At 39.6% G+C, this 13514-nt stretch overlaps 1 protein-coding gene across 1 annotated transcript in view; it reads left to right on the top strand.

Annotated features, from left to right (window-relative positions):
• clstn2a (calsyntenin 2a) overlaps positions 1-13514 on the top strand; it is a 130114-nt gene that overhangs the window by 86420 nt on the left and 30180 nt on the right. Inside the window, exons 3-5 of the mRNA XM_062404301.1 lie at positions 4800-4995; positions 7821-7932; positions 8219-8315. Coding sequence (XP_062260285.1) covers positions 4800-4995; positions 7821-7932; positions 8219-8315 — 405 coding nt within the window. The remainder of the gene's footprint in view (positions 1-4799; positions 4996-7820; positions 7933-8218; positions 8316-13514) is intronic.

The raw sequence follows: 13514 nt of genomic DNA, 5'->3' as shown, positions 1-13514 counted from the left end.
TTACTTCCAGGGACCTGGCCAGCAGCAACAAATAAATACGTCCCTGAGTTAGCTTGCAATTACCTAGTCCAGCGGTCGGCAACCTGCGGCTCCGGAGCCGCATGCGGCTCTTCAGCACCTCTGCAGTGGCTCCCTGTATAGTGCATGCTGCGCATATTTTTCGCGAACGGTGAACTTAACGAATCACTTCTTTCATATGATGAACCAGAGTGAACGTCACTTTCATTTTTTAAATAATCATCGTATCAGGCCATCATGAAATACCAGGAGCGGGTGAATGTGTGTGTGTGCGTGTGTGTATGTGTGTGTACGCGCTCCCAGATAGCCGACACACACAGAGCCTGGGCTCCACCCCCCGCCCTGAGCCCCGCTCACTCGCTCAGAAAGACACATTGAGAGTGACTGACCGGCTGCTTCTCAACAGTGGAAACAGTGAAAACAACGAGTTTCTCTGGTCTCAGCTGATCAGAGATCAGCGCCTAAGCTTCTTGATCAGAGCAGAAGCTGCAGGTGGTTTGTACCGATCTGCAGTTTCTGTGTCGGCCTCCAGTCTGACCTGCTCTCACGTTTTGTTTTAATATTTCAGCAACTAAAATATGCGTCACATCCTATTACGTCCCGGCGGTCTTCCCTGCAGGTCGCTAATCTATAGTTCCGACCCCCGGCCTCGGTAAACTAATCATGGATAAATCCCAGCAAAGAAAAGTCTGGGAGGGAAATAGAGTTTAATTTTGCGTGGACAGATTACTTTGCTTTCACTGCCACCGATGCTGTCTTACATTTATGTTTGATATGTGGCGAGGAATTAGAAAACAATAAGAAATGTAATGTTGTAAGATATTTCCAGAGCAAGCACACAGCATCTGCTGAAAAGTTGGAGATGAGCAAAAAAAGCTGAGTTCTGTGTTTAATTTATTCCAAAGTAGGCCCACACGTGTATTTTGTTCTCCAATCCATAAGAGTTTGGTGATTTTGTAACAGGTAAAAACAGCAGTTAAATGTCAACAGTTTTTTTTATTGTCATTCTATTATTTAATAAATGCAACAAACTATAGTTTTTATATATATTGTATAACTATATATATATATAACTTTATAACCTGTGTGATCAAATATGTTGTGCGGCTCCAGACAGATTTAATTTGGGGGAAGAGGGGGCGAAATGGCTCTTTCGATAGTAAAGGTTGCCTACCCCTGACCTAGTCCTATCATTGCCCTTTGGTTTAACCATCTCATTACCCTTGGAAATAAAGGACGGCAGATGACAGGCTGTAAACATTAACAGAGCCTTGTCTCTGAATCATCTAAATACACAACTGTAATTGGAACAGGGGGATGATGAGAGCAGACGACAGAGCGACCGTGTTTCCTGCTCTGACCACTGAGCTCCTGAGTTAAAGCAAAGCTCGATGATTGGCAGGTGAACTAGTCACCACACTCGGTGCTGCGCTGGACTTTTAAAAGAAGGGACAGTCCCATGGTTTGTGGCTTACAGTAACCAGTCTCTCTTTTGCATAACAAACACTAGTCTGTTAATCTCCTGTAATCTCTATTTATCTATATGGTTTGATGTACTAGGAAAACAATTCTTGGATGACAATTTTTGTAAACCTCTAAATATGTAAACATCAAACTGTTTGTATCAAATATAACCCTAACCCTATTCTTGAACTCAATTTATCCTGAATATATAGAGGGCAACATACTTAAATGTTAATTTTTTTCATACTTAACAACACTGTAAAACACAGTATTCAAGTACTGCCTCCATTCAGAGTAGTCTAACTGTCATACATTAACAAAGGTATCTGCTTTTAATTATTAATTATTTCATTATTCATGTTTTCATTGCAACTAATAAAATAAATCTGTTTTTTTCCCCTTTTGGAATAATGGATTCATTTGTTATAAATTTGATTAGTGGAACCAAATTGTGAGCACTATGCAAAACGTTTATCTGTCCTGAATTACTTTTTTTATTATAAATAGCATCAAAACAAATGGGGAAACAAACTGAACATTTCTAAAACTTTTATTAAGTAATTAAACCAGGAGGCAATTAAAATTTTCATATACATATTTAAGAGTAGGCTTTAAGATTGTGATGATTCAATCAGACTTACTGTAGGTTAGAGATTAAATTCTTATTTTAAACCGTGTATTCAATATAGAAAAATGTCTACCCTTTACAATTGCGTAAACCTTTTTTTGGTTAAGTGTAAAGATTTGTCAAACCCAACAACTGGAGAAAGAAACTGGTGAGAGATGCTCTGTCAACTCCTCTTACTTACAGTGGGAAAACACTAATTTGTTTTGGCTCCTCTTGACAGCACGTTCGCTCATGGAGCATAATTTTCTCATTAATTATATCCATCTTGTCCTTTTCCTTTATATTGGCAATTAAATATCCCCTGAACTACATGTTCCCCGACAGCTTGACATTTTCTGCCTATGCAGTTTATGCCGCTCAAGCTTTCCAAGGCGTACCATCTATTTTAAATGATTGTTATTATAGATCCACTTTTTGCTGACTGTTCCACTTTACTCTCAATCTCCCCTGGCATCAGGCCAGCTCCCCAAAGCAGAAATCTATGCGTTTTGATATTTACTTCCAAAAGCAACTCCTTTCCCTTATGACATATAGGCCCAGAGATTAGACATTATATCCTCCATAAACCACCGCAGGGTGAAATTATAGTTTTCCCTCATTGCGGCTGGTGCGGAGCAAAAACATTTGCTGACACAGTTGGAATCTGTCGGAAATCTCTGTCATTAGCATTTACATATACATGACACATCACAGTCCTCTACCTCTCTCTCACTCACCTCCTCAATTGCTCCCGCTAGCTTTCCTCCCCTCCATTTCAATGTAATATTCTGCTGTATAATGTAATTCAGAAAAATGCTTTTACCACAACAGATGGAGCGGGAAATGGATCTGCATTCAGCCCCAAACTGTATCGGTGACGTACCTCTTCCTGCTCTGCACCACTAAGTCAAGGCTGCAACAGTGCATTAGAATCACAGATATTTTCTCATCGGATAACCTTCTCGTTGGCTGAGGCCATATTTGCTCAGTTTGCTCACTGTTTGAATGTGAGTATGTGGAGGCAGGATCAAGGCTGCGCTTATCGCCCTTCTTCCATACCACCCGTTGTGTTTATTATTCTTTTTCCAAACACCCCACTGTCATAGTGGGGACCTTTTTCATTTCGATAACTCCTCAAAGGGGCCAATGTGAGGGCGTAGCATCCTGAAAATTGCTTGTGGATCAAACCTTGAAGCCCACTGTGTTTGGCAGCATCATTATATCACCAAGAAGGGGATTTAAAGAGTTGAAATAGGTTAAAAGGAAGTCAGAGGGAGAAAATAAGTGGAACGACTGTGTGCATGACAGTGGGATACGAGAGACAAAAGGAATAGAAGTGAAGAGAAGCCAGTGGTGAACATTTTTTTTAGTCTATATATATGTCAGAGGGGTTTAAGCATGCAAGCAGAATTCCTATTGATAGGTAGCTTTTTGTTTAGACTGTGCCCCACTATATCAGCCGGCGCAGGGTCAGAGCGTCACAGCTCTTTGATCCCTCTGCAAGGAGATTTCCCAAATCCCTGAGATGAACACTTGTGCAGAGAATGAACCGCGGAGATGATTCAAGACTCACAAGCCGGATCCATACACAGAAAAATGCACACGTTGGGCAAACATAATACTCTCTGTGTGTACGGCGGAACGCTCTGTGGACAAAACAAATGTCATCTTTTGTCGAGCTGGCAAAGTTTGACATGTGTGAGATATTATTTTTTTCACTAACTACACCGGAGGAGCTGCACACTGTGTTTCTGTGAGCAGTTCATGCTGACAAATATCAATGTGTCCAGAAGTGACACTTCAATTTGAAGTGATAGTCATGCTGTAAAGGAATTGTCAGCGGTGTGCACCGTTAGTTTTTACTTCATTACCCACACTTTGATTCATTCCCAGCTATCAGAGCCATATGGTAGCAACTGCTCAGTTTGAGAAAGTGAGACGAGGGACAAACGGGAGAAGCAAACAAAACAAAACGCGATTTCATATGCTTTGTTATAAAAGAAAAATAGGAGTTACTGGAACTATTTCATGTTTGTTCATTTCCACCGTCAGACCTTAAATAAAATGTAGCCTCAGACTTCATCACTTCCTCTACATGTGATAGTTTGTTGTGTTGACTGTCCCCATGTTAAACAACCAGAGACATTCATGTCTGTATGTTCATGAGAAACCTGCTGGGAAACATTTTCACTGTCTGCTGGGGAACAGACGTGTTGAAGCTCACTATGTTTCTGATGTTTCCAGTTAAGCCTCTTCTTCAAAACACATGTGGTCAATTTCTCTTTTCTCTGGGGTTAAGATGTATGTTATGCAACATAGTTCCACTCCGTCTTACGTATGATAACTTGTGCTTATGTGCTGATATGAAATATTAAATATAGCCAAACAATTTCGACTTTATTTTTGTAATATTATGACTTGATCTCTAAATATATCTTGAAAGATGTTTTTTCCACATTAAGTGACCGTTTTTCCCTGTTTTATAAATGACATTGATATTTTCAGTGAAGTGAACTAACTTATTTTATTTTGGATGTGAAAATATGTTCTGGCTTAGATATATTTTATTATCATATGCTCATGAATTCGTACTTTGGCCCTGTGAGGAAATCCTCTGGCATCATCCTCTTTGGAAACACATAACATTATCAAAGTAACTGTTAAGATAAAATATCACATCATTTATAACTTTCTTTCCTTTGTTTTTTAGGGGAGATTTGTGCCTTTAAGATCTACGGTCAGGATGCTCCATTTGAGGCGGTGGTGTTGAATCGCACATCAGGAGAAGGGGTCCTGAGGGTCAATAGCCCTGTGGACTGTGAGAGCCAGAAAGAGTACACCTTCATAATCCAGGCATACGATTGTGGGGCCGGACCCAGCGGGGCCGACTGGAAGAAATCACACAAGTGAGTCAGGCAATTTGTGTATGGTGGTTTGTGTCCGTGTTTAATTCAAATGTTCTCCTTTTTTCGACATGTGCTCCTCAGTTAAAAAAGTAAGCCTGAAGCCCTGCTTAAATAATGGGGAAGTCTATTTACACTGAGGCATACAAAGCAAACAAGGAGAGCTTGCAGAATAATATAATTTTTCTTCTTTTGAAGCTGTACTGTTCAATTTATGCCGAGACAACGTTAAATAAATGATTTCTCAATCTAATACCATGGAGGCTGTAGGTTGTTCTTAAGAAGATAATCTTTGTTTTCAAGTCATTTGTTCTGTTTGTGACTTTGGACGCTGTTTCTCCTTCACCACAAAACGTTCACTATGTGAAATTGCTTCTCAGAAAGCTTTACACTTTTTGGAATTCACCAACACACAGGCAGCAACACTGTGTGTGTCTTTGTACTTCCTGACAAACTGTGATTGTCAGACCCTGTTTTCAAACTGTCACATAGTGCAAAGTATTATTTATCTCAGCGTGAGTCACTTGTGTAGCTGCCATTGTGACGCAGATTTACAAGAGGCGGACAAAATATGAGATGGAAACAGACATTAACTTCAAAGTAAGTCGCAGAGGAAGCTGCACAATTGAGTCATGTTGAGGAGTTCCAAAAGAAAACAGGGAAAGACTTCATAAGCAAAGAGTGGTCATCTTAAGTTGAGCCTCACCAGTAGAGTAGTATATGCATGTAACCCTTGAAAACACAGCCTTAGTGTTAAAATTAGGCTTAATTGCATCTAGGGTAGCAAAAGGGTTGCAAAAAATATGTACGCAAATTAAACGCTGAGCAAAAAAAACATAATTCAAATATCTATTTTAAAGATGTATGGAATGCAGCACATGCTGCACGTTGAATTTCAACCCTGCACTGTTCATTTCTCCATTACTTGTGCAGATAATTCCCAGCAGCACACTACAGCAGGGCTATTGAGGCCTGCTGTAGTGTGCAGGAATAGTCAGGTAAGTTTCAATGATATTACTGGGGAAAATATATCAACATGCTGATTGAGGATTGTTCATCTGTCCATCTAGCCTCTTTCTATTCATTTAGCCATCAATTGTAAAATATTTTTAATGACGATTCCAATTGTTTGGCCAACTATTTATATCTCTGGCATTGCATTAGTGTTTTTTTACAAGCTTTTTTCTCATCTTATTCTACAGAACAATTCCACGTGCACTATCTCATGTGTGGAGACATTTCACCCCAGCCAATGTAGAAGGAAAGGCTATGTACATTTGCAAATACGATGCAAAGACCTATGTTAAGAATGACACAGATCCAGAAGCATATAGTCAAGTGCCCAAAGTTTCCTCAGGACTCAAATCAGCCTATGACAAAACAAATGTTTATATTTATGTCTGTATAAGACAAAGTAAATACAGTTAGTATAAATTACACACAAAATTCCCTGTTAATTCCCGTATATTTCCTTATATTCCCGTTAATCCCATGGAAAGTTTCCAACATTGAATATTCCCGGAATTTTGCAACCCTAATTGCATCACATTACAACTAATTGAACAGTAGTTGTTGTCCTGAATATGCACATAGCTTAAGTTGAATTCCTTTGAATGTTTACCTTTGCATCAACAGTCTTTCCCCTGACTAAATTAGTTTAGAAGTAAAAAAACAACATGCTCCTGTGCTTCCTTCATAGTTCAGACTCTTAATGTGACAAAAACATTATTATTCGATTTTGTCTTTGCTTATTTCATTTTCTCTCTTTTCCTTTTTCATAATTTTCTCATCCCTGAGCACCGAAGCAGAGACAGCTGAGACCTGCAGTTGTGTTCTCATGTTCTGTCCCACTAAAGGCCCAATATAATATTTTGTGTGTTTGTGTGTCTGTGTGTGTGCATGCGTGCGTGCACTATTTGAATGAGATTGACAACGGCAGATCTGCATTGACAGCAACAAATCAAACCCTGTGGTCAGAGGGAGCTGCAAAAATAAGCTTCTGCAGCTTCGGCACTAAACAGAGAAAGAGAGGGACATTTATCAGCTCAGGGATCTGTGATGAATTCCTCCAGTGGAAGATGAATGTGACTCGGTGTGTGTGTGTGTGTGTACGTGTGCGTGTGTGTCATTATCACTGTGTGACATTCTAAATAGGCCTCATTAAGCTAATGTCATTAATTAACCCGATGTGCTTCCTCAGATACACTGCGAGTTGTTGTCAGAGAAGGTCACCGGTGAAGAAAACTTCATGACACAAGAAGAGTTGTTGGTTAAATTATGATCTTTAGAGCACAAATGTTATCAGTACCTTGTTAATATCTTCAGCACTTCCTCCCAGCAGAGTAGATTGTGTGTTTTTGTGTGTGTTTGCATCAGAATAGGAGAAACGGATCAAAAGAAAAATTTGAGCCCTGGAAAGCAATCTACCTTTTTTTAAGATCTTCTCTGTGGTTATTCTCTGTAAATGGATTAGTCTGGTAAATAATATCTTCTGAACAAAAATGGAAACACATTTTTCAAAGAAATATCAATACACATGACCTTTCTGTGCGAAATTGTTTTCCTTTCACTCTCCCTTGAACTGACTGATGAATTTGAATTAAACAGCAAAATGCGTCTTTACTTAATGTTAATCAATTTCTAATGACTGAAAGATATTTTTCTTTTCTCCTCTCTCCATTCCTCCATCCCTTTATTCTTTCCCGGTGTCCTTACTTTTCCTTTTTTCCATAATTGATCTGCTCTTCACTCTCTTGGCATCCTTCTGTCCATTCCTTCGTGTGCTCTCTCCCTCCCTTATGTTTCTTCCATACATTTCCTCCTTTCAGGGCGGTGGTTCACATCCAGGTAGATGATGTCAACGAGTTCTGTCCTGTGTTTCGAGAACCACTGTACAAGGCGTCAGTAACCGAAGGCAAGATATACGACAGCATTCTGCAGGTATATTAATGTTTTATTGCACAGTGAATACATATACATACATACATACATACATATTTATACTCATTATCTACCTGAAGTCTTCTTCTTTGTTGTGTTCGAGCTCATTTTGATAAAAAATTTCAATAGAGATTACACTGATTACCTTTGTCATTTACAAATGTTGTCATTATTACAAGTGTTAACTCTTAAATGAATGAAATATGTTATTCCATGTACAGGCTGCTAGTGTTATTGCTTGCAGAGCAGTTGTTGATGGCCCTGGTGTAAACTGACATTGTTACAGGTGGAAGCATGGGACCAGGACTGTTCACCACAATACAGCCAAATCTGCAACTATGAAATTGTCACTGCAGGGACACCATTTGCCATAGACCGCAATGGTAAGTGAGTTTGTGTTGGAAAAAAATAATTAGAATCTTGGTCTGTCTGTCTTTTTTTCGTTTTTTTTTATAACTGCCCCAACATCTGACTCGTTGGATCTGTATTTGTGGAAGAGTTTGACACAAGGAGACTCCTTTTGTCTATTTTAGGTGGTTGGTGTTACCAGCGTTACACAGTGTTCAGGCACCACAGTCAATTTATTTTTTATAGCTATAAAACCCCTTTTGGTTCATTTTGGTCTGTCAGCGGTATAGTGCCCACGTTCAGAGAATTAACAACAAATTGTAAAATACTAGTTATAATGCTTAGACGGATGCTTCAATTATAACCTGAAAGTGTCTGCTCTCTGCAGCAGCAGCAGAGTTAATTTAATTTGATTACACTGAATCGCCATTGGTAATGTAACACCTATACACAAACCTCTTTACATAATACAAATGATACATTGCATTTATAGTTGCCTTTCACAGCCCTCAAGGTCACCTTACAAGGCAGAGATCAAAACAAAAAATTTACAATGTATCAAAAAGATCATAAAATTAACAGTGAATTAATGATCATGTAGGTTGGCCAAAGGAAAAACAATCAAACCAAATAGGCCAGTTTAACAGGATGGGTTTTGAGACAGGGTTTGAAAATGGAGCGAGAGAGATACCAAAAAGAAGGGAGTTACAGTAATCGATGCGGAATGTAACCAAGCTGTGAACTAAAATGGCGGCGCTGTGAGGGAGGGCCAGAGGCGATTCATGTTACATAGATGAAAGTATGTGGACTGAGTAACCTTATTAATTTGAGCTTTGAAAGATAGTGTGCTGTCAAGAATGACACCCTGACTCCTAACCTGAGGGAAAGGAGAAACTAAGGAATTATTAATAGTTAAGGAATATTCTCAGTTATTTGGTGGATTTGGTGTCAATAAGGAGAACCTGTGTTTTATCACTGTTTAGTTTGAGAAAGTTGGAGGAGAACCAGGATTGGATTTCCTGTAGGCAATCACAGATCGAGGTAGGTTTGGTGGACAGGTAGAGCTGGCTGTCATCCACATAGCAATGGAAATTGATATTAGATTTACAGAAGATATAGTCAAGAGTAGGGATGGGCATTCGATTAAATCGTCTTAATCGATCGTCAGGAGAATTAACGATTGATTTTCGATTAATCATTAATATTTTTGAATTAAAATTCACTATTTAGAGGCTATATAAAAATGCAGTGAAAATAGAAAAAACACAGCGTGTTTCCTCATTGAGGTCTTTATTACAAGATGAACAACTCTTGTGGCAGTTAAACGGGTTCCGTTCAATGGCTACATTTGAAAATATGCACTGCTGTACTCTTTAGCCCAGATGAGCAAGCAAGAAGGATATTCCAACCTCCCGACACATAGCGAACATGCAATAGTTTTCCTTGATGAAAAAATAATGTCATCGACGAAATTCTTAATGATCAATTAATCGATCGTTGATTAATTATGCCCATCCCTAGTCAAGAGGAAGTAAATAGATGATAACAGGTGGAACCCCGGGACAGAACCATGGAGATCACCAGTAGTTACTGGAAATGGCTGTGATTTGAAAGATTTGAGTTGGATAAGCTGACTGCCGCGAGTGAGATACGATTTGAAACCAGTCGAAGGGTGTGTTAGTGATACCAATGGAGGCAAGTCTGTCAAGGAGAATATTATGAGAAATGGTGTCAAAGGTCACACTCAGATTAAGGAGGATGAGAATGATACACAGTCCGGAGTCAGCTGTCATAAGGTCATTGGAGATTTTTACCAAGGCCTTTTCTGAACTATGGAGGGGACCATACTGGAAATGTTCAAACAGCTTATTTTCAACTTAACAGATTGCTCTTACAACAAAGTTAGGCCATAAGGACAAATATACTTAAATTTATATTAAATAATTTTAACCAAAATAATTTAATCTGAACTAGTGCCCTCGATTTACACCTTTACATCCTTTTTTATGAATCAAGCACTTGAAGCTTCCATTAAAACATCATTCTGGAGACATGTGGTATTGCGGAATACACTAATAGAAGTCGTGTTCTTTCCTCTCTTGAACACAAACAGCATGGTTAATGTCTGGATGAAAGAAGAAAAAGCCTGACCCCGGGCTGAATTTGCATATGTTCCTTCTATGATCTCAGCTAGCTGAACTGCGTATGAACATGAACTGGTCTCCACTAAAGATAGACATGAGAGAGCCGACGACCTTATCTGGAGAGGAGTCGTGGAGCAGACGCCGAACTCGAAACCACTGTAGGAAGCTCTGCAGCAAATCTTGTGTTTGTTTGTGCTGGATCAATGGAGGAAAATCTATCACTGGCTGTAAATAGGGACTGTGCAAATGATCTATTTATGGATGTAGACCAAACAACAGAGTCATGCATCTGTGTATTCACTATAGAAACATGTATGAAGAGGAATAACCGAGCAGACAACTGAGACCGATCCCTCTTCGTATTGCAGTGATGCTGTCATCTGGGAAGTAGCTTTTCATCAGCAAGTAGCTCAACAGTTTCTTGACAAACATCCACCTTCATCCATGACAGTTTTCTCATGTTCATTTGTGGCTCTACACCGGCCCTGTAGTTGACTGGCAGAGTGTATTTGATTTCTGATTGAGAGCTATTCTGAGCATATCTGCCTATATGAAATTTCAGCTTTGGGCTTTGTGCCTACGTCTCCCTGAGCCTCCGCAGCTACACTGCGCTGATCTGAGTGTGGCGTAATCCAAACTGAATGGAGACTGGAGGGCTTTATCTGTTTAACTCCAACCAATAGATCAGACAGAAGCACCCACACTGCTTTCTTCAATGTCTCTCCTCGTCTCTCAGGGTCTTATTTATTATTTTGTCTCATTGCTTTTTGAGTTTAACCTCCTGGTCTGATCTCTCTCAGTGTATTTTACAGAGGTCTGAGTCATTTGATCTGATCTTCTCCGGGGGCACAATAATATTGCTTGGGAGATGCGCCAGAACACAACATGCAGTATTGTTTAGAGCTACTTTATAGAACAATGGTCAGTTTGTGCACTGAGTGAAGAGCAAGATAAAGCAATAGACGTATGCAGTGAAGTGAGCTGATATGGAGCGAAATGTGCATCATAAAATAGACAGAAAATTAAGACTAAATTAATTTAATTACCTGTTGTTGAGTGAGGATAATAAAGTGGCCCTGCATCAGCTTTGCAGGGTTCAGAAATCAAAGGTTGTCAGCAAATTGAGCTGAATCTGACATCTCTAATGCTATAATATAATAACACATACTATAATATTTAATTTTAAAAAGAAAACACACTGTCGATCCCTTTTCCATTTATTATATACTCATTTTCTCTGCTTTTCTGCAGCCAGACCCGACGGCAACCAGTTGTAAACAATACATGAAACAATACGTACAAAATCCCAGCTTACTGCCTCTAATTCTTTTTATGTACCACAACAAAGATAATGCATGCAGTGGTTTCCTTGGGCTGATCATATTTTTGGAACGTTATTTAATGAATACCTTGTCAGGACTATAGGGACAACTGGTGACCCAGATAGACTTCAATACTTCTCTCTGTAGCGCTGAGTAATGTGAGGACATGTGGTTTTTATCCTTTTTCAAAGCTCATTCCAGAGCCCCATGTATAACTGTGTTCTGACTCAGACAATATTGTGACTAGTAAACCGAAGTCTATGTGTAAAACTGGTGTCTCTGTAATCACACATGTTTAAGATGCCTTCAAACATGCACTGATTTCCAAACAACCTCTGGACATTCTTCGGAGGGGCTGTATGTGAAAAAGCAAATGTCCGAGTTCCTGCAGCCTGCACCCCAGGTGAAATGTCTACAGAACGTCCAACATGAGAACACAGCAGGAGATCCTCTGCAGGATTCGTTGTGTGCTTGTAGGCGTGTTGATGACCCTTCCAACACATGACTCAATTTAAAACAATAATTATTCATTGTTTCAAAAGCTCCCTTGACAGCTCTCTGTGATTAGGGTCTATGCCAGTGTCAACGTGCTGTAAACATAAAAACGTGATCTCTGCAGCAGAGTTGCGTCCTGCCTCTGCCTGCTGAAACCCCCCCACACACACACCTCAACGCTCTTGAGATTCATGTGCTGTTCTGATCGTGTCTGTTGGAGAAAATTCCCCTAGTCCCAAAGAGAATCAATATATTGAAATGTCCTGTAAATTCAAAAAATATCTTCTGAAACTCCAGCTGTTGATATCCAGTACCAATTCTCTGTTGCTGTTGTTCTCACCAGCTGCAGATCACATTGTCATTGTATGAGGATTTTGTAAGAACTGTCTGACTCTGATCTTCTCACCTTTCTCCCTGCGACATTTCCAGCTCAGCTCTGTTTTCCAGTACTGTTGTGGTCCACACTGATTCCCTCAGTGCTGTCTCGTCTCCTCTGCTCTCCCCCGCTTTCTCTCTCTACTTCCCTTTCGCCTCCTCTGGTCTCTCATGGAAATCAGAGTGACAGCCTTTCACACAGACAAGCCTCCAGACATTAACAGCAAAAATAGCTTCAGTTGTCCTCATAGACTCGGAGACGGACTGTGATGGGAGGGACTGACAAATTAAGAATATGGCATTGTTTTAAAGCCATTTTGTGTATTATAGAATGCATTTAATTTCGTTTTAGAGATGTATGGTATTCATCATTGCTTTGATGGACTTTGATGTAAATGTAGAGTATCGGCTGCAAATAGCAACTCAGTGCTGCATTGTTAACATTTTGCTCAGTCAGTAAAGAAGACTGGAGAATATGTGTACTCCCTTGTGAGGCATAACTCAAAAACATTTGGATCTATGTAGTTTTCTCAACTGATTTAATACATTTGTTCAAATCATACTAGAGTTTTACAAAACCAGTTACTTATCATAATGTTGTAGATGCTGAAGTTAGAAACGACAGAGGCCACAACAGAGCTGAGAAATATAGATAAAACCAAGAACACACACATTATTGATTTCAACTTTGTCAACCCCGAGAGGCTGACAGTGGCAGAAATATGCATGAAAACTTCATCACCCATAAATACTGTATGTTGATCCATTAATCAGACAGTGCAGGTCTCATAGGCCCGTAGGTATACAGCGTAATTTCAACAACTCTGATTAACTTTGGGATTTATCCTCTGGGGTCAGCTGTGGTTGTACATGAGAAATATTGTGATGCAAGCTCATT

This window comes from Platichthys flesus, chromosome 14, assembly GCF_949316205.1.
Source record: "Platichthys flesus chromosome 14, fPlaFle2.1, whole genome shotgun sequence".
Lineage (NCBI taxonomy): Eukaryota > Metazoa > Chordata > Actinopteri > Pleuronectiformes > Pleuronectidae > Platichthys > Platichthys flesus.
Note: the sequence above shows the minus strand (reverse complement) of the source record. Positions and strands in the feature narration are given on the sequence as shown.